This window comes from Xenopus laevis, chromosome 2L, assembly GCF_017654675.1.
Source record: "Xenopus laevis strain J_2021 chromosome 2L, Xenopus_laevis_v10.1, whole genome shotgun sequence".
Classification (NCBI taxonomy): Eukaryota; Metazoa; Chordata; class Amphibia; order Anura; family Pipidae; genus Xenopus; species Xenopus laevis.
The window spans coordinates 39082939-39110936 of record NC_054373.1 but is presented as its reverse complement, the minus strand read 5'-3'; the positions used below and the strand labels follow the sequence as shown (position 1 = coordinate 39110936).

Below are 27998 nucleotides of genomic sequence, written 5' to 3'. Positions count from 1 at the left end.
GTACATTTTGGAAAAATAGATTTATTTTTGTTTTGTTACAATGACACAGTGATATTGAACAATAATTTATGACAACTCACCGGTGCAAAATTGCAGCTCCACCCTCATACCCTGCAATTCAGATATCCACAGAAGAAACATAACCTTTGTACTCAAACTCTACTGGCTGCAAAATAGCCCCTGTATACAGGTATGGGGCTTGTTTTTGGTTTTCCAGATCAGGGATTTTACTGTAATTTGGATCTCCATACCTTAAGTCTACTAAAAAAATATTTAAACATAAAATAAACCCAATACAAAATTAACCCAATAAAGAGTAATTATATCTTAATATGGAACAGGGTACTGTTTTATTAATACAGAGAGAAAGGGAAAACATTTGAATTACTTGATTGAAGTGTAAGGTGGCCTTCCTGTAATTCAGAACTTTCTGGATAACGGGTGTCCGGATAACTGATCCCATACCTGTACTTCCTCTTCAACTTGTTTAAAATGCAAAATCAGTTGAAATACAAAAATTGCAATTATAATTATATATGCTCTCAAACTTAACAAGTCATTCAATAAACTACTAGACTAACACAATTTTGCCTAGCCAGTGTTAACTTTTAACTGCCAAAACTGCATCTAAGAGGTTGCCCGTTTTCCTGAAGACCACACTAGTAAAACCATAGTTCTGCAGGAGACTTCTGTATTCTGAGCCACTTCTTTGCTTTCCTTCACTCATGCTGAGAGACTGCAGCAACGCTCTCGGTTCCCTTTTCTCTTCATCGAGTACAATTTCAGCAAGTAATAAGGCACTTTTACCTACAATGGCCAAAACAACACCAAATCATTTTATTGGCATCTACAAATGCAGATCTCAAGCACCACAGCTCTGTTGTATCAAATATAATATATGGAATCTGAATATTTCTGGTAACGTTGGTCAATCAGTCTGATATTGTCTTTCAAAACACGGGACTAGAAAGGCTACTTGCTATTTTTGTTGGGGACCTCTGCCCTAGAGCTAGGGTCCCCAACCATTTTTACCCATGATCGACATTCAGATATAAAAAGAGTTGAGGGGGCAATGCGAAGATGAAAAATATTTCTAGGTGGGCAAAAATAAGACCTGTGATTGGCTATTTGGTAGCCCCTAGGTGGACTAGAAGCCTACGGGATGCTGTTTGACAGTACACCTGTTTTTTATACAACTAAACCTGCCTCTGAAGGTGGAATTAAAAAATAAGCACCACCTGGAAAAATGGGAGTATACGGGGTCTAAATATTATAAAATCAGACCCCTAAGATCTTAAAGAATTAAAAGATACACAAAATCTATTGTGATTCTAGAAAAGTGAACCCCAACCAGTAGCTTGTGAGCAACATGTTACTCTCCAACCCATTGGATGTTGCTCCCAGTGGCCTCAAAGCAGGAGCTTATTTTTGAATTCCAGGCTTGAAGGCAAGTTTTGGTTGTATAAAAACCAGGTGCACTGCCAAACAGAGTCTCAATGTAGGTAGACAATCCACATAGGGGATACTAAATGGCCAATCACAGCACTTATTTGGCACCCCAAGAACATTTTTCATGCAAGTGTTGCTCCCCAAATCCTTTTTCTTCTGAATGTTGCTCACGGGTGAAAATGATATATAAAACATATAATCTGTACACACATGCAACTTTTAATTTTTTACCTGGATAACAGGCATTTGATATCTTTTGTAGAAGATGGTCCAGTTTTTCATCTGGCAAATCATGTACTACTCGTGAAAGAATATAGAGGTCAGCTTCAGGGAGTTGGTCTTCCAAGAAGTTACCTGTGGTGAAACAATAACTTCTCATAGTTTTTGACTTCAAGCAAAGTAATTTCTTAATATAGTAAATAGAATAATTTTGTAACTAACTTTTGTACACAAATATATGAAGATTGCTTCATATACACAACACGTATGACAATCATGCCCTCCTAGCATAACTTGAATGACAGGCAATATATTTTGTTTTATTTTCCATGGCCCCTGCACGCCTAAGCTAAAGATTGCAAATGAATGTCCTACACCCCCACTCATCTAACAGTGAAGATAGGTGTGTTACTTTTTACCATATGAACTGTCTAACAGGTATACTAGAAGGAACAGTAACGTCAAAATGAAAGTGTTTTAAAGTAATGAAAATATAATGTAGTGTTGCCCTGCACTGGTAAAACTGGTGTGTTTACTTCAGAAACACTACTATTGTTTATATAAATAAGCTGCTGTGTAGCTATGGGGGCAGCCATTCAAAGGAGAAAGGGTTCAGGGTACACAGCAGATAAGCTCTGTAGAACATAATGGTGTTATCCACTATTTAACCTCTGCCATATAGCCTTTTTTTTCCCCATTTCTGCCATTGTTTATATGAACTATAGTAGTGTTTCTGAAGCAAACACATACGTTTTACTAGTGCAGGGCAACACTTCATATTTTCATTACGTTAAATCACTTTTTTTTTGTGTTACTGTTCCTTTAACAGTGTCAGCAATAATTAGTCCTTAGTCACCATCCTAGACATATGCACATAGTACTACATGTTAGTGAGATGCGGGCTGGCCCAATACCCAAGGGTAAAACAGGTTCGGTCGACCTCGATGCACCGTTTAGGTTCGGGTTGAGCTCTTCTGCCAGCTCTAACCGCCTGTGACCTAAGACAGCCAGCTTCCATCTTCTGGATTTATATGCGTGTGCCTGGCCACCCCTTTTGTGACATCAACAATGGGGTGGGTATATAAGAGGAGGAGGAAAACTGGGCGTGGACGGGCACAGGTTTGGGCTTTTCTTCACCCGCACATCACTAATACATGCTACTGGGGACTAAACAATTTTATAGGGTTGCCACCTTTTCTGGAAAAAAATACTGGCCTTCCTATATATATTTTTTTCCCCTATAAATTACATTGGGATCAACCATCATTTTTACTGGCCAGGCCAGTATGTGGCAACCCTATCAACAAATAAAAACCCATTTTTAGCTGAACCTCAGCACTATTGCTCTCTTTCTGTCTTCCATCTGTTTTTACACTGACCTGATGTAAACGTTATGCGAGATGGATCAAAATGTTCGGGCTGAAAGTGGCAAACATTTTCAATAACCCCAGGCAAGTCAAAGACGTTTACTTTCATATTAGGGTATATCTGAACCAAGTCATGAGCAAGTGAGCCGGTGCAGCCTGTAAACAAAAGAAATACAAATTAGAGGAGTGTGTGAAACTTTAGGTGCCCTGGTTTTTACAGAGGAATCTAAATTTATATAGCTTTATCTGTGAACACTGACAACTAGATAGAGGATATACGGAGTTGATACCCTAACAGCAATGTTCGCTCTAAAGCTGGCGCAAAGACATAATTGTAAAATTCGAAGTTTCGTACGATTTTCAGACCATGTGTGGATTGTTCAGACATATTTAATTCATTGGCCTTCGGTCGATCGGATAGGTTAAAAGATTTCTCGGCTAACGATAATATCTCTGCATGTACAGTATATCTCCGACGATATCAATGGACACTAGAATTTGTCAGACATAACTTTCGTACGATTGTCACGGGCAGAATATAGTCTGATTTGTCATACACACATACATTTTAAGGGCCAGTGCACACCAAATTGTGGTGCACACAAAATTAGGGAAGCAGCGAATCCAGGATTTGGCTCAGGATTCAGCCTTTTTCCCAAATCCTTCTGCCTGGCCGAACCCTAATTAGCATATGCAAATTAGGGGCAGGGGGAAATCACATGACTTTTTTGTCACAAAGCCAGGAAGTGAAAAAATGTTTCCCCTTTCCATCCTTAATTTGCATATGCTAATATAAAAATCTTTTGCAAAGGATTCAGGGATTCAGCCGAATTCAAAATAGTGGATTCGGTACATCCCACCACAAAACACACGATTGCTACTTATTTTTAGGAAACACTATTTACCTCCTAAATCACAAGCAGAAGAGTATTCGGAAAGATCAAATGCAGTTGCGATATCCTTGGCAGTTATTTTCATCATGCCATGCATGGCAGTCATAAAGCTTTTTTTCCTGTCTTGATTGCAGAGATGAGTATCCTTGAAAAGTAAACAGGACTTACTATATTTGACACAATATAGGGAATACGCTAATTTTACATTACAGAAGAAACAATACTGCTTACACCAAGAAACAGAATAACAGTATAATAAAAGCTGAAAGGAAAAAGTGGCACTACTTACCTGCACTAGGCTGTGTGAGTGTTTCTCGATGACCCTCTGCTTTTGACAGGTTCCCTCTTTGACTGCAAGTTCCAGATTTGTGAACAGCGGCCACAAATTGTCATTGGTGTGCATAATGTATTCATGTATGGAGAATTCACCATCACTAACTAGAAATGTGTTCGCTGCTTCTGTGTTGCTATATACTGCATTGGGGGGAGAAAACGGAACTGTGAGGATACAAATGTAGTTGTATGCAACAGATATTACAATAAACTAACATTTCTAACTACACCTAATCAGAGCTGTGGAGTTGGGAGTAATTTTTGCATATCTGGGGTCGGAGTAGCCAAAAATGTACAGAGCGAATCCTAATAACTTTAAATAGAAGCACTGAAAATAAATTAGATTTAAGAGCTTCTATTAAAAGGGACCCGTCACCCAAAAAAATTCTTCCAAATCCTATTTTATCACATTAGTCAAGCAAAATGAACTTTAATTACACTATATAAATTATTTGAATCTTGTTTCCTTCAGTCTGGGAATTCATAATTATAGCAAGCAGGCAGCAGCCATTTTGTGGACACTGTTATTAAGACAAGCCTTGTATCATCCCAGAATCTTGTTTGTGCACCAGAATGGGGGACCCGATGCCCATCCCCATGCCCTGGCTACACAATGAAACGGTTAAGAGAACAGGGGAATGTGGGGAGAGCAGTGACATATAGTGCTCAATGGAAAGTGATTGTCTGCCCCGCCTCTATGCCTAAGGCATAGAGGAGGGGCTGGCAATATTTGATTGACAGCTGAGATTTTTAAATGAGCTTACAACAGCTGTGAATGCTTTCATAAAAAAAGAAAATGGATTTCATGTTTAATTTGCAAAAGGCCTTTATTATATCGCTTTTTGTGTCTAGGCGGCAGGTCCACTTTAAGTAAGTTATGGCAGAAGCAATTCTGTTTCTAAGAACAATACTTTATTTTGGATTGTATATACAGTAACAGCTATTCTACAGCTATATGCCAGTTCAATTAATATGTTATTTTAGGTTTTCCAATATGTAGTTTAACTTTGATTTGGTTTTAGAATTACCAAATGATGCGGTTTATATTTTTGAGCTTTGGCAGTGATAAAATGCCGTGTTCTTCATTGATTGAAAGACGTTAAGTGCAGAGCAACAGTGCATTATATGTTTATTTCTTTGATACACTTTCAGTATTTCCGATTACTGTTCCTTAAAAAACAGGAGTGGGAGTTGGAGGCAACATAAACGAAGGAGTCGGATTCAAAGGATTTATGTTTCTACTCCACAACCCTGCATCTGTTTATGTCTTATTTATATTCATAAACATTTATTAAAACTATAATCATTCTGACAAAATGAACTTGCATGAGTACGAAGTATAAAAACGTTTAATGAAGTATCAATGTACCATGAAGCCAATAACCAGATCATGAATACAGCATTAATGATTATAATGATTTATAAAGCCTGTCCCAAGGACAATTACATGTGGTACAATAACGTTCTAAAAAAAAAGAGTGTTAGAAATGTTAATACTAGGGGCGAGGGAGGAATCAAATATTCTGCCAGATTTACTAGTCGAGAGAAAGGGAAGAAACCTAAGAATGCTGCTCTCCTGACTGAATATCGAAGAATACTCGAATTTCATCCCTCCAAAGTTAATATTTTCTACTACCTCTTCACTATACAATGATACTTGCACAACAAAAAAAAAAAAAATCACCAGCGTTCTGCGATTAGTGTTATCAAACCGATTGCTCACATTACTTAAAGGAGAAGGAAAGGTAAATTTCATGCACTACCTCCCTCTATAGGACTCACATTGATGTCCTTAATCGCTATATTTTCTTCCCTCCATTGTGCTTATAAAAGCAGAAAATGAAGGTTGATCTTCTGCTCTGCTTCTGTAGAATGCGGCGGGCATCTTTCTAAAGGATGTGAGACTTCTTTTGCCTCTACATCAGTAATGCACATGCGCCAAAAAAAAAACAAAAAAAAAACTTCCCCCACCGCATCATATGTGTCAAATTGCTCATTAGCAAAAGCAGCACAAGCACACAATAACTGTAGCGCATACACAGTAAGTATTTTCCACTGTCCACCAATGTTTAATACTCGGGCTGCATATTTCACCTTAGCCTGCTTTTAAAAATGTTTTTTCCCCCGGCAGCGAACCGCAAGCTCTTGAAGCTGCCTGTTAGCTGTTCACAGTATGATCCAAAAATGTACAATTGTGGGTCTTCTTAGCTTGCAATACGATTGGCTGGGAGGCGTGGTTACAGGGGTCAATAATGAGGTGTGCATAGGTAGATTTACATGCGCGTCATTTTACAAGGGAGAAAGGCTGCTCTGAGACATGCGCATTAAACTGTTATTGAGCCCAACGCGCCTCAAGGCTGCCTTAATAATTAATGACGTCACGAGTTCAAGTCTACATTTTCTGCAGGGCGCTGTTCCTTCTTCTAGACACCAGGGAGAAAGCATTAACTACGCTCTGTAAGTTATGAGTGCACCAGACTTATGATAGAAATCTACTTAAGTTTACCCTTTCCTTCTCCTTTAAAGGAGAACTAAACTTATTGCACCAGCCTAAAGTTTCAGCTTGTCAATAGCAGCAATGATCCAGGATTTTAAACTTGTCACGGGGGGTCACCATCTTGGAAAGTGTCTCACATGCTCAGTGGGCTCTGAGCAGCTGCTGAGAAGCTAAGATTAGGGGTCGTCACAAATTATCAAGCAGAAAATGAGCTTGGTCTGTAATATAAGCTGATGGTACAGGGCTGAATATTAAATTCTGATGCTAATTGCACTGGTTTCTGTGCTGCCATGTAGTAATTATCTGTATTAATTAATGTGACATTAATATTCTATGTGTACAGTATATTGTGAGTGGGTCCCTAAGCTCAGTAAGTGACAGCAGCACAGAGCATGTGCAGTGAATCAGCAGAAAAGAAGATGGGAAGCTACCAGGGCGTCTTTGGAGGCATAGATCTTTAACCCTAAAGGGCTGTGGTTTCTGATATAAAAGCTCAAAAACATAATGTACAACATTTCTAGCTTATTTCTTTAGTTAAGTTTTACTTCTCCTTTAAATATATTTGGATCGTTTATCAACACACTGGAACTTTTGTGCTTGGGTATTAACCCATAGAAACCAATGGTTGCTATGGGATACTGCCCAAGTATCTAGTAGAATTTAGTCAAAGGCAATTGAATTTTTAGAGTTTTTTGAAAATGTTTCACCACTCATCCAAGAGACAAAACAAGTGTAAGAGAATGGCCCAAAATAGAAGGGCTAACGCCTCAGGACTAGACTCACCAGTCTATCTACATTTCAAGGAAAAGGGACATTCCTTTGAGGACGACAATGTGCACATTTTGTATAGAGAGGACAGATGGTTTGAAAGATCACACTTTCACACATCTATGAGTTTCAGCCAACACCTTACAGGGGAAATATCACGAAAATTAAAATTTAAAATATAAGCTTCAGCATACTGAAATAAGAAACTTTGTAAATACGATCAATTAAATATTCTGCATTGTGAACATAATCAAGTTTATCTTCACCATTCCTCTCTCAGCATCTGTTTCTCTTCATTCTGTCTTCTTGCAGCAGTTGGGAGTCAGATAGTCATTGACAGTTAGATCCAATATATCTTATAGGGGTGGGGGGCTCCCTTTCCTAGCAGATGAATTAGAACTCATTCAAATAACCGATTCCAGTACAAACAAAAACTAACAAGAACTACCTTTTGCACAAATTCTGCATGTAGAGAGACATGATGTGTGGGGATTTTTTTATATTCTTTATTTTAAGTTTTCACAAAAAAAAAAAAAGAGATACAGACAAAACAAAGGAAACCGGGAGAGGAATAAATGATGACGCCTGGGGATTTTAATAGAGTGAGCTCTAATACATCTTCTAGGCAAAAGGAGCCCCGCTATTAGACATATTGGATCCAACAGTCAATGAATATCTGACACCCAACTGCTGCATGAAGACAGAATAAACAGAAACAGATGCTGAGAAAGGGATAGATAAACTTGATTATTTTAGAAACAGTACAGAATTTTCAATTGATTGTACTTGGAATATTTCTTATTTCAGTATGTTGAAGCTTATATTAATTTTTCATTTTCGTGATAGTTCCCCTTAAAGTCTAATGGAACCATTGCGATTGGATGTCTGTGACTTTACTAGCCTCAAACGTTTAAATGCCGGGGTGGATTCCCTACCAATTCAGTTGAACTGAAGAAGCTGCTTGGATGAGTGGTGAAAAGTTTTCAAGAAAATTCTAAAAAGTCCAGTTGCTTTTAACTTAATTCTACTAGATACTGTATATCATGACTTGGATAAATGAGAATCTTCATAGACAGATCGCCAGTAAGTTTGAGTGATCTGCTGTGCTGAGGGTCAGTTAGTTGAGAACGGTTGCATAAACATGTTTGAGGGATCTGCCATGTTTTGGCTCACTTCTGGGCAAGCATGGCAGGAGGCAGCATCAAATAGATCTGCTTGAAAGGAGGCCAAATTGGATGCATTTGCTGGCAGTAAATATGATATTTAAATATGATAGATAAGTAATTTAAATAAGAATAACAGTAGGTTGCCATAAGTACTATAGATCCAGAGCCAAAGATCCAGGATGGAGATTTTAACCAATGAAAACCAAAACAAAGCAATTTAGACTGTATTGCAAAAGTTTGTCCAAAACATTTTGTCTACATTTTTTCACCTCAAACCCATTTAGATAGTAACAACACGGCTTTTGCATGAGGTATGGGTCCCCTGGCCGATGTTTAGACAGGCTTAACTTTAGTTCATTTTTCGAAATTTCAAGAATATAACATTACTCGGAAATAAACTGACAAGAAGATTCACCTTGATGAGTTTTCTCCAAGAGGCCAAGGGCAACACAGGCATCAAGAAGCTTCTCTGTTCCACGTAAAGAAGCATTAATCTTTTCTGAGATATCTTCAGCCTTCAAGTCACGTTTCTCTTTCAGCTCATCGAAGACCTTCAGTTTACAGGCAGCAAACAATGTCTGTGAACAGAGGCAAAGTACTGGGAATCAGAAATAATAGGGCATTTAGCTATTGTCCATTTAGTTTGCACTTAGGACAAAAAAATGTTTATGTTTTCAGATTCTGTGTTTTCTGAACATCATTCTTTCTAAATGTTCTTAGAAAAAATGTACAACATCCACATTCAGGATGTCAGCCTTATATCCAGGATGCTTTTATAGAACTTTACTTTATAAAGTCAGAAAAACAGGAGCGTGGCAATGATTCTGATGTTATGTCATTTTTTAATTTTGATTGAAATGTATAATGTAACAAATATATAATTAAATGATCAGGATAAATCGACTGGAAACCCAACCAAATTGTCTGAAAGGCATTTGCCTCATGTGACCCCAAAAAGTAAAAATACAATAGTGCAAAATGTAAAAAGGATTTTTTTTTTTTTTTGCAAAGTTCTACTAAAAAAGTCAGCAATTGAAAAGGGTTTTGCCGACCCCTCCTTCGCAATAAATGTAGAGATCAATAGGAGGTAAGACAGCATTTTTTACTGTACATTCCCTGACCCTACCTCCCTGCCTGCAGAAAATAAGATCAGCACCGCGGAAGTGAATGAGGTCAGGCTACAGTAGTGAAGAACACCTCTCTGTTCCTACAGGAGATTTATGTTCACTTCTAAGGGTAAGGACACATGGGCAGATTCGGGGAGATTAGTCGTCCTGGCAACAAATCGCTTCTTCTTCGGGGTGACAACTGCCTTCCCCTTACCTTCCCGCCGGCTAGAATGAAAAATCACCAGCGGGATGGCACTCGTGGAGCTTAGTTTTCTGAAGTCACCCGAAGTTTCCTCGTGATGCAACTTCGGAAAAGAAAGCGACATCCCGCTGATTTTTCATTATAGCTGGCAGGGAAGGTAAGACAGTTCGGGGAGATTGCCGCGAAGAAGAGGCAATTTGTCGCCAGGGTGACTAATCTCCCCGTCTGTCCTTACCCTTATATCTACATAAGCATTTTGGGTAAGTGCTGACTTTGATCATTTATAAAAAGAAAACAAACAATTTCAGTATAAAAATAAAAACTATGTAACTAGATAGGATGTGCAAAATAAAAAATGTTCCTAATATAGTTAGTTGGGCAAAAATGTAATGTATAAAGGCTGGAGTGACTGGATGTCTAAAATAATAGCCAGAACACTACTTCCTGCTTTTCAGCTCTGTTCATTTCCACTGATTGATTACCAGGCAGTAACCAATCAGTGACTTGAGGGGGGGCCACATGGGTCATAACTCTTGCTTTTGAATCTGAGCTGAATATCAATTGCAAACAGTTATGTCCCATGTGGCCCCCCTTAAAGTCGTTGACTAACTCAGGGTTAGAGAGCTGAAAAGCAGGAAGTAGTGGTCTGTTCTATTATGTTAGATATCCACTCACTCTGGCCTTTATAAGTGACATTTTTGGCTAACTAACTGTATTAGATTTTTATTTTGCACAGGCTATTTACCCAGTTTTTAATTTTACTCTGACCTGTTCCTTTAATAAAAGTATTTGGGAAATGTGCTTCTTTTGCAAAGTTCCACCGCTATGGGAGAACTTTGCAAAAGATGAACATTAGATCCCATAAAAAAAAAAAAAATGGCATGTGTGGATACAAAAAAAAAAAAAACAAATAAAAAACCCTTATGACGCCAGGTTTATATAATTTAAGTAAAAAAATAAAAATAGAGGTGCCATTAATGTTATTACAGTAGTAATTGTGTTTTATAAAGAGATGTGTACCTGCCTTGTATTGGGTACTTATAATTCTGAACTCCCACATTTAGTCTTCATATAACTGATGGCAATCCTAAGTAAATTCTGGACTTTATTTATAGGAACAAGGACAATACCTTAGATGCTTTAAATCCATCCAGAAGGTGGATGATATTTGCTGGAAGCTGTAAATGGTTGGTTTCAGGGATTCCATTTTGAAGTGCTGCTGTATCTGGCACAGTTACATTTGATGATTTATTTCTCAAGGCATAATTACATTTCTCTTGGGATCCTTTCTTCACATCAGGTGCTTCCCTCTTGACGCAGCAGTCTTTCTCCACGTCACTTAGGTTTTCAAAGGTCTCTACATAGGGGATAGAATCGTGCTTGATCCGATTAATGGTTTGTTTTGATGGGGGGTAGTAGATCTCGGCTAATTTCTTGCAGAAGTGATTCAAGGGAAACCCCACAACGTTTAGGAAATCCCCGTGCACGCTTTCTACTAGCATTCCTCCAAGAGACTGGATCCCATAACCACCAGCTTTGTCCCTGCAACAACAAAATAATGAGTTTAGCATTTACAGGTAACATCTCATTCACTATTAAAAGACTACACCAGCAACATAAGTGGTAATGAGTGGATACTGCAGTTTATTTAGGCATCTACTGATCGAATGTCAATTCTGGACAGACCAGCAGAGATATGATGCTGCAGATGCATTCAACAAGTTTGATGCTTTGCCTTCATAGTGTGGCGTAAACAGATATAGGGGCAGATTTGCTAAAGGGCGTAGTGACTAACTCTGGGGAAAATTCACCAGTGTGATGTCATTCAGGCACTTTGCCAATTTACCAACGGCGCAGGCGTAACTTCAATAGCGAAAGAGACAGATACTAGCGATCATTCACACTCTATCGCCAGGCGAATTTTCGCTCTGGCGATTGGACCTAAGTCTGCAAATTCACAAAGATGTGGATTTTACTGAACGTTACCTCTTTCGCCCAACTTGCCTTCGCCAGCTCAGACCAGGCGAAGTGCAATGGAGTGCATAAATATTCCTCAATTTTTAGTGGAAAAATTTCTAAGTCCCAAAAAACACTGGTGTCTATTCCTTTTTTCAGAGTGATTTTTTGGGTAACTGGATTCCCCCATATATTTTCTTACATATGGAACATTAACTACACAGTGGGCTCATGTGTAGGACAATAGAACAACTCTATTTTCTTTATTAATGTTCCCTGGACTTGTGTAGTGTAATGTATTTGCTGCTACGTCCATTGTACTTTAACATGGCGCCATATGCAAATTAGGCATCACTAGTGTAATTTCGCTTTGCTTGACGAATTAACGCTAGCGCAACTTCGCTACCATTCGCCTCCCTGAGAGCAACTTCGCATTTTAGTAAATTTGCGTAGCACTGGCGAACTACACCTGGCAAGGTGCGGTGAAGCTGTCCCTGGCGCAACTTCGGATCTTTGTGAATTTGCCCCCATGCCTTTAAATGTTGGGTGATAAAATGTTCTAATTTAAAAAAGTAATAATATGCATTTTTACAATTTAGTCTTTTTCTAATACCATAAAAATTAAAGAACTCGGGCTTTACTTTCCTAAGTTATGCCACTTTCTTATACATGAGTTATTTAGCTTACTTACATAGTGGGTGTAATGTATTTGCTGCAACATTTACGTCCATTAAACTTTATAATTTCCCGCCATATGCAAATTAGCCTGAGCGAAGACCTCCAACAAAGTTGTGCTAGGCATAACTGAATGCTAGTGCAACTTCGCTTTGATTGCCGACGTAACGCTAGTGAAAATGCGCCAGCGTTCGGCGCCCTGGACTCAACTTCACATTTTAGTAAATTAGCGATGTCTGAGGGAATTTTCACCTGGCGAAGTGTTGCGATGTGTGTGAAGCCATTGCTGGCGAATTTTCACAGGTTAGGGAATTTGCCCCATACAGACTAGCACACATCAAACTTAGAGAATATTTTCATTTTAAAAATGAAATCATTAGAAAACATGTAATGCAAATGCTCAAGCACAAGTCTCAACTTTGGTTTCGTTTTTTTTTTTACAGGCTGAAGACCATTATCCATATTCTCCAAAGGCCAGAAGAACTTACATAGGCTCCCCACTGTGAACATACTCCCACAGAAGGTCCTCTGATAAATCAGCAAATTTAACTTTAGTTTCTTCATAAAAATCAAAAACATCCATCTCCAGTTGATTGTCTGGGAAAACAAGATCACAAAGTTGCAACCAAAATAACTCATTTGAGAGAGATTTAAAAATAAATGACCAAATTGCTGGGGTAGAAATGAACATTCAACCTTACAATGCAAGGTGGGAAGAACTACTTCAACCAAATGGAACTATTTCAGTAGTAAAGCCATTGAGCTTATGCTGTCTGCAATAACTGTTACGATATCACTATGGGGCTGATTTGTCAAAAATTGAGTAAGCATTTTGTCTATGATTTGAGAAAAATGCAGAGAAAAAAACGGACACAAAAAATATGTGCAAGTATTATCTGAACCCACGAATAGTCAGGATTTATTAAAGGGGAACTATAGGGAAAAATGAAAATTTCATATAAGCTTCAGCATACTGAAATAAGAAACGTTCTAAATAAAATAAAAAATGATGTATTGTTATTTGAATGAGCTCTAATACATCTGCTAGGAAAGGGATCACCCTATAAAATATATTGGATTATTCAATTGACACCCAACTGCTGCACGAAGACAGAATGAAGAAAAACAGATGCTGGGATAGAGGAATAGTGAATATAAACTTGATTAATTTAGAAAAAAAATGCAGAATATTTAATTTATTGTATTTACAAAGTTTCTTATTCCAGTATGATAAAGCTTATATTAAATTTCCATTTTTGCAACAGTTCCCCTTTAATAAAAAAATCGGCAAAAAAAAGCTCAACAAATAAAAGCTGATGAGGATCAATATAAGTCAATGGCATAGGCTCTAACAACTTTATTTATTCAATCACCCAGTTCATTTTTTTGAGGAAAAAAAAAACCACACAAGAATATTTTGTTGTGTTATTTCCTAAATAAGCTAGCGTTTGAATAAAAAAAAGTCAGTGAGTTTTGCTGCTTTTTTCTGGCGCTCGCACTTTTTTTTTCTCTGACTGAAATGTATATTTTATAATAATTGTACATCACCATGGATTTTATTCCATTTCTTTGTTTGCTAGTCACATGCTTATAAACGCAATTATGAGAACATTTTAATGCTAAAATCTTTATGAAAGTATAAGCAGACATCTAGGGGCCTATTTATGAAGCCTCGGTTTTTTTTCTGGGGGAAAACTTAGATTTTTAGAGATTTATTAAAAAATATGAAAATCCAAAAATACTCCAGCTAAAACCTGTCAAGTTCATGTAGAAGTCAATGGCAGATGTTCTATTTACAATTTGAAGATGTTTCTTGACATCGTGATCTGTGATCCAAAAAAAAAAAATCTGGGTTTTCAGGAGACAACTCGAAAAAGTCGTATGATTCAGGCATCAAATTTGAAAAAGTTGTACGAATCAAATTGTTGCACGATTTTTCCAGCACCGACTTTTTCGAGCTGATTTTTTAATAAATGAGTTAAATTTGTGAATGGGAGTTCAGTCAACTTTTATTAAAAAAAAAAAAAATATAAGATTAATTCTAGTTTTAGTAAATACCCACCCTCCAGTGTACCTGGAGCTGTACAGCTTTATCACACACTACTCTTTTCAATGGTAGTTATCAAGCAACCACAGTATTCAGAATAGTTTCATTTAAAAGTTACTCCTCTACATTTAATTAAGAGGGTTATTCCCGAAAAACTGAATTTATCTCATTATTTAAATAAAAAAAAAACAAAAAAACAACCAAATTCCTATACCCGATTTTACCTTATTTATTTTTAAAAAAGCTTGATTTAATCGGTTCGGGTAAAAACTCAATAAAATCAAGTGAAAAAACTAATCATACAATTTTCCAGAGTTTTCTTCCTGAATTGCTTGATTTTATCTGGCCTTTTTCCCAGAAAAGTCGTAATTTCTCAGATTTCTGTCCGAAATGGTCGGATTTTCAGGCTAATTCCAGTGCAGACAACAGAAACTTCAAAATAGGTGATGGACCTCTGTCATTGACTTATACACAACCTTGGCAGGTCTCAGATGGCACATTTTCGGGTTCGGATATTCTGGCTTTTCCCCCGAATTTTTCAGATTTTTGTCCAAAATGGTCGGATTTTCAGACTAATTCCAGTGCAGACCACTGAGACTTCAGAATAGGATAGGGACCTATGTCATTGACTTATACATAAAACATTGTCAGGTCTGAGATGGCGGATTTTCGGATTCAGGCTTTAAAAATTTAAAAGAAAAATGTGAGTATTAAAAAAAGTTTTGCCCCAAAAAGCCAGACTGTAGTTTAATAAATAACCCCCTAGGTGTTTGGGACAATGGCACCCAAGACATTTGTCACCTGCAATTTATTTTCGGCCACAGACATCACTGGGGAAATATGTGCAATGTGATTGCGACTGTAATTGAGTTTCCTTGAGAGAAAACTTCTGGCTACTTCAGAAAATAGCCCCACCCCGTATATTTCTCCACTATATTGGGTATTATTAATCTCCCCATCTTAGGTTATCCCTAATGGCTACTGTTCCCTTATAAAAGATACGTATAGCCAACATAAAATATATGGTATGTTGCCAGGTTTAATGCACATCCCAACCCCAGAGCAATATAAATTAGGATTTGGAATTCGGGAAATGCACAAAAATGAACTAATGCTATACTGGCTTAAAATACTGCCAAATACATAAAAAAAACGATTTTAAGTTGATATAAGCAGTATACCTGGCAAGCTCAATTTTGGTAGAGGGGTAGAGGGAGATGACAAAATACCTTTTTGTCTGTTGCAAAGAACAATTGAAACGCCTGTAAAAACACTGTGCTCTTTGCCACTTAACCTGAAATAGAGGAGAAGCGGAAACATGCATTTCTTTTGGTTTAAGATAAATAATATATAAAAAATAAATATAAATATAAAAACAGAAGTATTTATAAAGGCCAAAAATTATCGTAATCCGTATTTATTCTAGTAATCCTGTGCATCATTAATGCACCATATGTGATCATTAAATGGGTGGTTCACCTTTGAGGTAGCTTTTAGTAATGGCTAATTCTAAGTAACTTTTCTGGTCTTCTGTTTTTCTTTTTTTTTTTTTTTTTTTTATATAGTTTTTTAATTATTTGCCTTTTTCTGCTGACCCTTTCCACCTTTCAAAAGGGGGTCACTGACCCCATCTAAAAAAATAAATGCTCTGTACAGCTACAAATGTATTGTTATGGCTACTTTTTATTAATCATTTTTCTATTCAAGCATCTCCTATTCATAGTCCAGTCTCTTGTTCAAATCATTGCGTGGTCAGGGCCGGATTTACTCATAGGGTGCCCCGCTGCTTGTTGCCACCACCACCCTACCCTTGACACTTGCACAAATTTCCTTCTTCAGGTCAAGAACACTAATTGGTGAGTGGGAAATTTAAAAAATTATCAAATCTCCTGCATTTCCCCAGTGCTTCAGAAACAATGTGGATGCAGCTGGGTGGTATGTTGCCCCTAAAATCCTGCCACCCTAGGCCCAGGACTTTATGGCCTTCCCACAGGGCCTGTGCATGTTGCTAAAATTAGTAAAATTTGGACCCTAGCAACCAGATTGCTGAAATTGCAAACTGGAGAGCTTCTGAATAAAAAGCTAAATAACTCAAAAACCGAAGATAAAAAATGAAAACCAATTGCAATTGTCTCAGACTATCACACTCTACCTCACAGATTAATTAATCTTTTAAATGAATTTAAAAGCATACAGAAGATCTTACCTTGAAAGCATATTATATGCATCTTGTTTATCAACTGGCTTTTCAAGGATTGCCTCTTCTAGAGTCTATAAAGAGAGTATGGTGATTAGATCAGAATTGTTCCAGGTTTATGAACAGTAAAATAAACATCAAGGCAGTGAGAAAGTTTCTAAGATTTATGGTTCTGTTCACTTCTGTATAATTATTAAGGCTGTTGTATAAAACAAGAAAAGTCAGCATTCTGATATGCTCAAAGATGTGCTTACTAGCACCCTACTACCCGGATTCCAGTGGCGCATTAGTAAGTATTGACCACTTTCTGTGCCTGATCTAAGATAAAGGTTTGGGCCTTGGAAATCTAGGGACCCTTCAGTGGACATGGTGTCTGCCATGTATAGAAAAGGCTGTCATTTTTGTATTACCTATTCCAATTGTATTTCAATTACTTATGCTAAGCAAATTTGTTGATTAATTATAGAGGGTATAACAGCAAGTAATTAAGAGACATCTATGATGTATAAAGGCAAGCTTACTTTGTCTGTACTGCCTCTAAATAGCATATGCTTTAAAATGAATGAGACACACCATAAGCAAAGATCTTACCAAAATTATAACTATAGTATAAAATATAGGGATGCACCGAATTCAGGATTCGGTTCAGGATTCTGCCTTTTTCAGCAGGATTTGGATTCAACGGAATCCTTGTGCAAGGCCGTACCAAACCCAGATCCTAGTCTGCATATGTGAATTAGGGTTGACAGGAAATCACATGACTTGTGAATTAGGATTCGGTTCGGTATTCACCCGAACCTTTCTCAAAGGCATCAGGGATTCGGACGAATCCCAAAAAGTGGGTTTTTTACATCCCTAATAAAATATAATATTTTGTAAAACAGATCCCTGTACATAAAGGGTACCTGCACATTTTGGCACTTTGTGCATCTCTGGGAAGGAAACCTCAGCATCAGCATTCATGGTTTATACATCTTAAACAATAGAAAAGGGTACAATAGCTCCAATCGACTTCTTTATAAGGCCGCAAGTAAAAAAAACTACCTTGCAAAACTATAATTTGTTGTTAATATTAACTTTATATTGGCTGCTTACCACAATAGTGTCAGCTCCAATGACAATATCAGGAGTTTTAAGATGCTTCTACAAAAAAAAATATATATATATATTTTAGTATATTTTTTTGCAATTTTACAGTTTATCATAAAACAACTATTTTATGTTTGTTTTGGTTTTCTGGCCTCTCATAAAACTGACCTACCATGTGACTGTAAAGGTGGCCATAGATGCAAAGATCCGCTCATTTGGCGATGTTGCCAAACGAGCGGCTCTTTCCCCGATATTCCATTAACAGGCATGGCTAGATCGGGGGTAATCTGATTGTTCGGCCGAACGATCAGGTTACGATGTGCCATGAGCTCCGGCGGGATCGGTCGGGTCAAAATCAAACCTGACCGATCTACCAAACGACCGATCTCAGCCGGGCGAAAGAGGTCGGCACACGCCACACACAATCCGAAAATCGTACGAATCCTCGATTTGTACGATCGGATCTGTGTGTCTATGGCCACCTTAAGTTCCACTAAGCAGAGAATAGTCTTGCCATATACTGTGTACAGAAATTTCAAAAATGATAGCACCACTAAAAGCTAAATATTATTATGTGGACTTGACATAATCATCAGTCTAAACCAATTAGTTATCAGTTCTGGGGGAGGGGGGCTTTTCAAAGTGGTTGCAAATTACACTTTGCCTGATTATTGCCACTGAAATAACTTATAATATCTTTATAATACAGAAAAGCCATGAATAGCCTGTAAATTATATCCTTATAACTGTCTTAGTGATGTAATTTCTGTCACATGACTCACTAAAACAGCCTCATGCCTTTTTATAGGGTCATGGAACTCCTCTGTGACTTATAATATCCTTATATTTAACAATAAAGGATACTTTATTCACTATATCTTTTTTAAAGTACTTTGTTCACTATAGAATAGCTGACTGGTCTGGTCTATAACTGGGAAATGCAATAGTTTGAATGCAGCCCTTCAGTAGCTGCTGGTGAAGGTACCCTAAAACTAGAGTCCTGCAGGTTGCACCTGCAGTGCAATGGGAGTATATTGGTGGGTAGCTAAATGTGGGTACTCTGCTATTCTCAAATCATCTTTTCCAACAGCATGCGTATATTCATTAAGTGCCACAGTTCTCTCATTGGATTAGAATAGTGTGGCTCTAAGGGCAGAGACACACGGTCAGATTCGGGGAGATTAGTAGCCCAGCGACAAATCTCTTCTTTGGGGAGACTAATCTCCCCGAACTGCCTTCCCCTCGGCTAGAAATTACCCTAGCAACATGCATTGATTTGAATACGAAACTGAAATATGAATAGGAGAGGCCTGAATAGAAAGATGAGCAATAAGTAGCAATAACAATACATTTGTAGCCTTATAGAGCATTGTTTTTAGATGGGGTCAGTGACCCCCATTTGAACGCTGGAAAGAGTCAAATCATACAGACTATAAAAAAGAAAAAATTAAGGCAGATTGAAAATTTACTTAATTAGCCATTCTATAACATACTAAAAGTTAATTTAAAGTTGAACCACCCCTTTAACGGACAAGTTCAATTCACTTGGTGATGCCCAGGGCTGCCATTTTATTTACCTTTTCCTTTTTTGCAGGTTGCTCCACAACTGTAACACACAACAAAAAAAATTGAAAAAAATATTATATACTGACCATGTGCATTCTTCTGGCCACCTCAAGTGCCTTCTGTTTGGCTGTTTCCAGTGCATATTCATATGGTGCAGAGAACACCGACTTATCTAAGGTTTCTTTGAACCAAGATGGGACCACTTCAAATCGGAGCCCCTAGATATTTAAAAAGGTAAAGTATGAACAAGGGTTATGTACTAAAAAGTGCTACGTTTGCTACAGCCCAAGTCAATTATGGCAACCAATCAGCATCATTTACTGGTCACTTGTAAAAAGTAAAACCTTATTGGTTATCATGAGTTACTGCACCTGAGCCTATAAAAATGAGATTATGTATCATTCCACATTCTCTCTCTTGGGCTAGAATATAGCACATGTGACGTTTAAATTGTGGTGTTAGTTGTGGTTGATTTCAAAATGTTGTTGTTCTCTTTCACCTCAACAGAAAGCACAACAGGCCACCAAACAAGCATATTTTTAAACCTGTCCGATTAATGTCTGCCAGATTTTCAGCCAGATATCGATAGGAGAAGCCTGTCGGAGGGCCCCCTACACTGACCAATAAGCTGCCGACATCTGTAACAAAAATACCATTAGTAATTATGTGCATAAAACCTTTCTACTGCTTATCTATATTTTCTCTATCCCTATAAAGGACTTTACCTCCTCTTGGTAGAAATAAGTCTACATACACTGCTCGGTGATTAAAAAAAAAAAAAAGACTCATCGAGGCAGATTTACCAAAGGGCGAAGTGGCCGTCACTAGCGACAATTCGCCAGAAATCCCAATGCAAGTTTTACTGAATATTACCCCTTTCACAAGAGTTTGCTTCGCCACCTTAGACCAGTCGAACTCATAAAATGAAGTGACATCTTCCTCAATCTTATGACATCATATCCTGTATGCAGGAAATTCATAAAAGTTGTAAAAAAAAACGCTGGTGACTTGTTTTTTTAAAGTGTTATTACCTTCAAACATCTAAACTATTTTTGTGTTAACACTTTTTTTCCAGAAATTTGAGGGTCATGCCACGTTTGTTTTAGGGGCGGCTCATGTCTTGGACATTAGAGGATCTTTTATGTCTTTATTTTGCTTAATTGGACATTTGTAATAAAAAATGGCCACTTCAAGCATTTGCACCAAAATCCCTAACAAAGACGTCTATACAACTTTTATGAACCCGCCCTATTCAAATTGATCAAAGCGGAAGACTACCAAGAAGTTTCGCTAGGCAGAAATGAACACTAGCGAGACTTCGTTATGATATTCTCGCACTGCCGAAGTAACGCTAGCGAAAATCCACCAGCTATCGGCTTCTGAGACGCAACTTCGCAATTTAGTGAATTAGCGTAGTGGTAATGAATTTGCTCCTGGCGAAGTGGCGCGGAGTGTGTGGAAGCGGTCACTCGTGAAAATTCATCCATTAGTGAATTTGCCGCATCTTTTCCTGCGACCTTACTCCATGTGCTTCAAATAGAGCTATATGCAAATAGTAATCCATAATAAAGTCAGTGCCAGTGTTTGCACAAAGCCACCCCCCACACACATTTACTCAATAACTGAAAACAAATACATTGAGAATAATTTCCACTTATGAACAACATAAATGTTTCCTGCTTCAATTCCATTGTGGAAAATGTCTGACCGCACTCTGTGTGCCCTGGGAGCTAAACTATATTGCAAGATTAACGAACCAAAGAGCCGGTTATCCAAAATGCTCATGACCTGGGCCATCACCTGGGCCATTCCGGATAACGGATCTTTCCGGTATTTAAATCTTCATACTTTAAGTCTACTAGAAACTCATGTAAATATGAAATAACCAATAGGCTGGGTTTGCTTCCAATGAGGATTAATTATATCTTAGTTTGGATCAAGGACAAGGTATTGTTTAATTATTACAGAGAAAAAGAAAATCATTTTTTTAAAAGTTTGGATTATTTGGATAAAATGGAGTCTATGGTAGACGGCAAACAGGTTTCCATATAACCTGTACAAAAAAATCTGAGTCCAGTACACAAATATAGATGTTATACTTCTTTTAAAAAATATATCTGAAATGGAACATGTGCCTTGCCTTCTGATGAACAAATATACTCAGTGCTCTGCTGAGCCTATAAGAAAGAATTGAAGATACATACTGACCACATTAGTGAGAATATCTTGTCTTCGAGGAGACGCGCTTGCCAAAACGACCCTTTTCCCAGCGAGCTTTGAAATGACCGGATTCAGCAGCATGTTTTTTCTCTGTAAGCAGAAAAAATTAATGGATATAAAACATTTAAAGCAGGACATTGTACTGTGGCCATGAAAACACGGCATCAATTTTATATATTAGCATGTGCATAGCAGTCTGTACACACATAGAATAATCCGATTTAAAAGCCATAGCAACAGTGGAACAACTGAGCAAGACCAAGTTATTGGTTAGTGTTGGTTTCCGCTCTCATAAAAACCCCCAGGGTGAAATAAACCAGTTAACACTGGTGTAGGTCTTCCTGCATGAGAAAGTGTTGGCCACTTTTACATTGCACGCCTTTGAAAATATGACCCTGGCTTTGCTGTACACTAATATTGACAGGCAGTTTGAAAATGGGCCTTTTTTATTTTACTTTTTTTAAATTTAGTTCTGATTTTCATATGCAGCTCTGTAGTTTGGGATTTAAAGGGACACTAAACCCTGCTGAACTGCATTGCTCAACCACACTTGCTTTCACGATTAAGGCATGCTGACAGCTGTAGTCTAGCAACAGCAGGGTTGTTTTATTAAAAATTTTAGAAAGAAGAGAAAGAAAGTACCCCGTATATTTCCAGATTATTAATTATAAAACCCTTGAGTTGCATTTAACTTGTGGAATCAATTCATTAACTTTCAACCCTTCAAACCATCTTTAAATCAATTATCTTTACATCAATCAGTACTAACAAAATAAATTGCTGTATTATTTGATGATTGAATAAATAATAAAGTGCTTGGTGCCTGGTAATAAGTTAATGTCTCTTTAATGAATTCACCATTGTATTCCTTAAAGGTTATTAAAAACTAGATAAGAAGAAGTGATTCTTTAATAAATAGAAAGTGCAAATGCTTCAAACACAGGGAGAACTGATCTATCCCTAATGTTGGTATTTGATAAATATAAAGTGTCAGGTGCCTCAATCGATTAATTCAAAATATCCTATAATTCATTAAAAATAAAAATTTTACCCGGCTCTCTAGGGCATTAAAATGCAAAATAATCCTCCAATGAGAATCCCAGCTGATCTGTGTAAATCTGGCTCCATATTCTTTGCTCCTGTTTTCGGAGTTGGACGTTTTTTGGTCAGCAGAATTCTCATAGATGAATTGGTTTTCAGGAGTAATTATGTTTTTTTCTCAGCTTCTATAGAGAACTAGGGGGCACAGTGGGACACCTTTATAGTTGGGTTTAGTGTCCCTTTAAACTGTAATCTGGTGGTTACGGTCCTAGCCACTCCTAAAAATGTTTAGTGCAGGTATGAGACCTAGTATCTAGAATGCTGGGGACTTGGGGTTTTCTGAATAAGGGGTCTTTCTGTAATTTGAATTTCCATACCTTAATTCTACTAAAAAAGGATTAATTATATCTTAGTTGGGATCAAGTAGAAGATAAGGTTTTATAATTACAAAGAAAAAAGAAATCATTTTTAAAAATTGGAATTATTTGATTAAAATGGAGTTTATGAGAGATGGCCTTCCTGTAATTTGGAGCTTTCTAAATAAGAGGTTTCCAGATAACAGATGCCATACCAGTATGATTATTTCGGGTGGCCAGGCATTACCAGGCCTGATGGCATTTCATACTGAATTTTAATATAAAAAAAAAAAAACACACAACCTTACATTACTTCCCGATTGTCTTGGGATATTTATGGACACTTGCAATGCCATACATGATTATCTTCTTAACCAAACATTAAGGGAGTTATTTATTAAACGTCTGATTGCAAAAAACTTGAAAAATTTGAGTTTTAGTACTATAAAATCCAAATTTCTAGTGGAAGAAAACTAGAATTTTTCGAGATTTATTATATCCCCTGGATGGAAAAAGTCAGAATCCGAAAATCCTCAATCTGAGACCAAATCCTGTTTGGAAGTTTCTGAGGTCTGCACTGGAATTAGCCATTAGCCATTTCGGGCAAAAAGAATCTAAAAAATTCAGACTTTTTGGGAAAAAGACCCAAAAAATTCGTGTGATTCCGATTTTCTGTAGATTTTATCGAGTTTTTCCCCGATCCGATTAAATTGAGCTTTTTTTATAATAAATAAAAGGTCAAATTGTGGATTCTAGTTTGCTCTTTTTTTTTTTAATACAATAATCAGAAAAAAAAAAATCGGATAACCCCCTAAATAAATGACTGCACTAATTTAAAGGGATACTGTCATGGGAAAAACATTTTTTTTCCAAAATGAATCAGTTAATAGTGCTGCTCCAGCAGAATTCTGCACTGAAATCCATTTCTTAAAAGAGCAAACAGATTTTTTTATATTCAATTATATTCAATTTTGAAATCTGACATGGGGTTAGACATATTGTCAATTTCCCAGCTGCCCCAAGTCATGTGACTTGTGCTCTGATAAACTTCAATCACTCTTTACTGCAAGTTGGAGTGATATCACCCCCCTCCCTTTCCCCCCCCCCCAGCAGCCAAACAAAAGAACAATGGGAAGGTAACCAGATAGCAGCTCCCTAACACAAGATAACAGCTGCCTGGTAGATCTAAGAACAACACTCAATAGTAAAACCCATGTCCCACTGAGACACATTCAGTTACATTGAAAAAGAAAAAGAGCAGCCTGCCAGAAAGCATTTCTCTCCTAAAGTGCAGGCACAAGTCACATGACATGGGGCAGCTGGGACATTGACAAAATGTCTAGCCCCATGTCAGATTTGAAAATTGAATTTAAAAAAATCTGTTTGCTCTTTTGAGAAATGGATTTCAGTGCAGAATTCTGCTGGAGCAGCACTATTAACTGATTCATTTTGAAAAATTTTTTTTTTCCCATGACAGTATCCCTTTAACTATACAGTTTCATTTCAGAAGCAGAGATCTGTATCCCATAGAACCTACATGTGTGGAGGTCTGTCTGGGTCAGCAGTTTTCTGGCTCCATCAGAAGCAGGGGGAGTAAGCCCAGGTTTATCATTACAAAGAATTGATGTGACTACTGTGAGAGGAGGCAATGGCAATTCTCACCATGTGCAAATAATACTGGGAGAGAGACAGTAGCAAAAAGGCCAACAGTGCAGATTTTGACTTGCAGTCTGTTAATCCAGATTAGACTTTGGTCCGATTTTTTTCTTTTTAAATTCAATACATTGCCAAACACAAAAGTCCTGTCACTTGAACTGATGGAAGCATTATCTGACAGGAATTCAAATATTTATATTAACATTGCAACATGTCTACACTGCAATCACTGTGATAGCAGATGAGCCCACATTTGCTTTTTAGGTTATCAGATTTCACAATATAAAGTTTAACTTTTTCCCAAAACCTACATAATATATTTATTTTCCAATTATATTGCTTTAAATATTATGATTATGCTTAAATCCAAATATAGTTATCAACTTGTTCATTACCAGCTGAAATTTAAATCTTTTGCCTCCTAGCAATCTCGACATGAATGAGTCAATGCCACCTCAAATTGTACCTAACAAAAATTTTTATTGATTTAATTTAATCCTTCTCAATTTTGTTTAAAGCGCTTTATTCCTCTGCAACCTACAACATCTCTTCTCTTGTTTCTCATGCCACCATGGCTAAGTCCTCCCTTTTAAGGTACCTACAGCCAAATGCAACACTAGTGATCCCCCTCAAAATACTCTGATGCTAAAAGGCTATGGGAGTTCTTTACTAAACCTTAATTTTTTCTGGTCGAGTTTTTTTTTTGGCCAAAAACTTGAATATTTATAGGAAAAAAACCCAAATGTTTTTTGAGATTTATTATACCCCGAAGCTGCTTAAACTCTATGGGGCAAATTCACTAAGATTAGTAGTTGCACCAGCGTCCACTTCGCAAGACGTATTTTAACCAGCGCTACGCAAATTCACTAAAATCCGAAGTTGCGCTCAGGGGAAGTGTAAGGTTGCTAAGTTGCGCTAGCGTTAATTTGCCAAGCAAAGCGAAGTTACACTAGCGATGCTTAATTTGCATACGGCGCAAATTGAAGTTACAATGGAGGTATATGAAGCATCACTACACAAGCCTGGGAAACCTTCAAAACATCAAATAAAATTTTTATTTTGCCCTACACATGTGCCCACTGTATAGTTAAGGTGCCATGAGTTAGGAAATGTAGGTGGGAAGGAGGGGAGCCCAAAAAAAAAAAATTCGATCTTTTTCAGCCTATCACCCATAAAAAAAAAGTAAAAACGCCAGCATTTTTGGGACTTAAATTTTTTTTTAACTTTTTTGGAAGCAATCCCTATCTACTCTATTGCACTTCGCCTGGTCCGAGGTGGCGAAGGAAGTCTGGCGTAAAAGGTAGCGGTCAGAAAAATCCACACTTTTGTGAATTTGCGTAGTTACGTCCGTTGCGCAAATTCGCCAGGTGTAAGGGTGCGAAGTAACACTAGCGAATTTACGCCAGCGTCCGTTAGTGAATCGGCGAATTAACAAAAATGCGCTACGCTAGCGAATTAAGGCTAGCATTAGGCACTTCGTCCTTTAGTGAATTTACCCCTAAATCCTACATCGCAAAACTGTCAATGTCATGTAGAAGTCAACGGCAGATATCCCTTTTACAATTTGAAGATATGGTGATCTGCACTAGGTCTCCGAAAAAGGTTTTTTTAGGTGACAACCACGAAAATAATTGAGCGATATGGGCGTCAAATCCAAAAAAGGCGAACAATTTACGATTCTACCGAGTCTTTTCCCAACCTGACTTTTTCAAGTTATTTTACTGATAAATAAGTTCAAATCATGGATGGGACTTTGGTTTAAGATTGAGAGGAGACACATTTAAGTTTTAGTAAATAACCCTTTATAGTGCGTGTGTTGGAGGAAGGGGGCCGGCATCAGCTAGGCTGACTCAGGATGACAATGAGTGCCAAATTGCCACTGCCTATTAGATTAACAGTTCATACTCCAGTTGGGTTGAAACAGTATTTTTTCAAGTAAAACACCGTCAGGAGCTCTAGGACACCAGCATCATGAAAGAACTCCCAGTGCCCCAGTCATTATGTGCATGCTTGTGATGTAGGATTGGTCAACTTATCCCTACTCCCTTAGCTTGGCTCACGGCAAAATATAGTAAAAGAATGTAGCAGAAGGATTTCCATTTAAATGTGTCATGTACAGTCTAACCAACGCATTGCCCCTTACAAATCAAATAGAATGTCATGTTCCGGTTCAGTGGGTACGGTCCCCTGGGAGATAATGCCACTGCATGCTTTAGGGAGCACACATTTATCATTTATTTTGTAACACCAGCAATTCTTTTAATTTCAAGGGGTGCCATCTGTAGAAATAGTTTTTTGGGTTTTTTTTTTAACTCTTGCAACATACAATGGCTACTGCTTACTAAATGACTGCAGTGTTCATGTATTCACATATAAATGATATTGGAACCCTTACTAGGGCTTCCACCTGGTATTTTACCGTAAAAATGATGGTTGATCCCAATGTTATTAATAGGGAAAAAAGAAAAATATATAGGAAGGACATTATTTTTTTTCCAGAAAACGAACTCAGGTGAGAGGGATCGCCGATCATGGCTGACGCAAAGTAGATAAACCCACCTGTGATATGTACATGGGTGAGCCTATAACATATATATATATATACATATATATATATATATATATATATATATATATATATATATATATATATATATATATATATATATATATATATATATATATATATATATATATATATATATATATATATATATATATATATATATATATATATATATATATAAAAAATCACATTTACTCAATCACCTGCATTTGTTTCAGAAGTGAGGCCATAAACCATAAAGCTGTGAATGCTCAGAACAGGTAATGTTTCCCTGCACATGTTCCCCTGCAATGAGATGTCTGTGGTTACTGTATCTCCCTCATTGCAATTCTAGCAGCCCAGCTGACAGTCTCTGCAGGTTGAGCTGCAGGTACATCATAAACCCTTCCCTTATCCTAACCTAAAACAACAGAAAAGGACACAATTGCACAGAAATTCACAATAAACTCACGTGTAGAATCCTCTCTCTGTACTGGTGCAATATTTATTCGACTCTTCCACAGCTCGACCAATCAAACCCAGCCTTCTTCCTACACTACTGATGCCCCACTTCCTGTTTAGACACGGCTTCTGAGGCAGCTTTTCCTCTTGCCCCACTTCCTGTCCCTTGCCCCACTTCCTCCCTG

The 27998-nt window shown here is 37.4% G+C and overlaps 1 protein-coding gene across 1 annotated transcript; it reads right to left on the bottom strand.

Annotated features, from left to right (window-relative positions):
- Position 1: 1 nt before the first annotated feature.
- Positions 2 to 27901, bottom strand: asmtl.L (acetylserotonin O-methyltransferase like L homeolog). The gene is given in 14 exon segments (NM_001092345.1): positions 2 to 807; positions 1681 to 1803; positions 3048 to 3191; positions 3941 to 4073; positions 4218 to 4402; positions 9108 to 9270; positions 11134 to 11545; positions 13123 to 13231; positions 15911 to 15975; positions 16888 to 16952; positions 17974 to 18021; positions 19620 to 19751; positions 21742 to 21843; positions 27824 to 27901. Coding segments are annotated over 13 exon segments (1878 nt in total). The 5' UTR covers positions 21835 to 21843; positions 27824 to 27901; the 3' UTR covers positions 2 to 601.
- Positions 27902 to 27998: the final 97 nt, after the last annotated feature.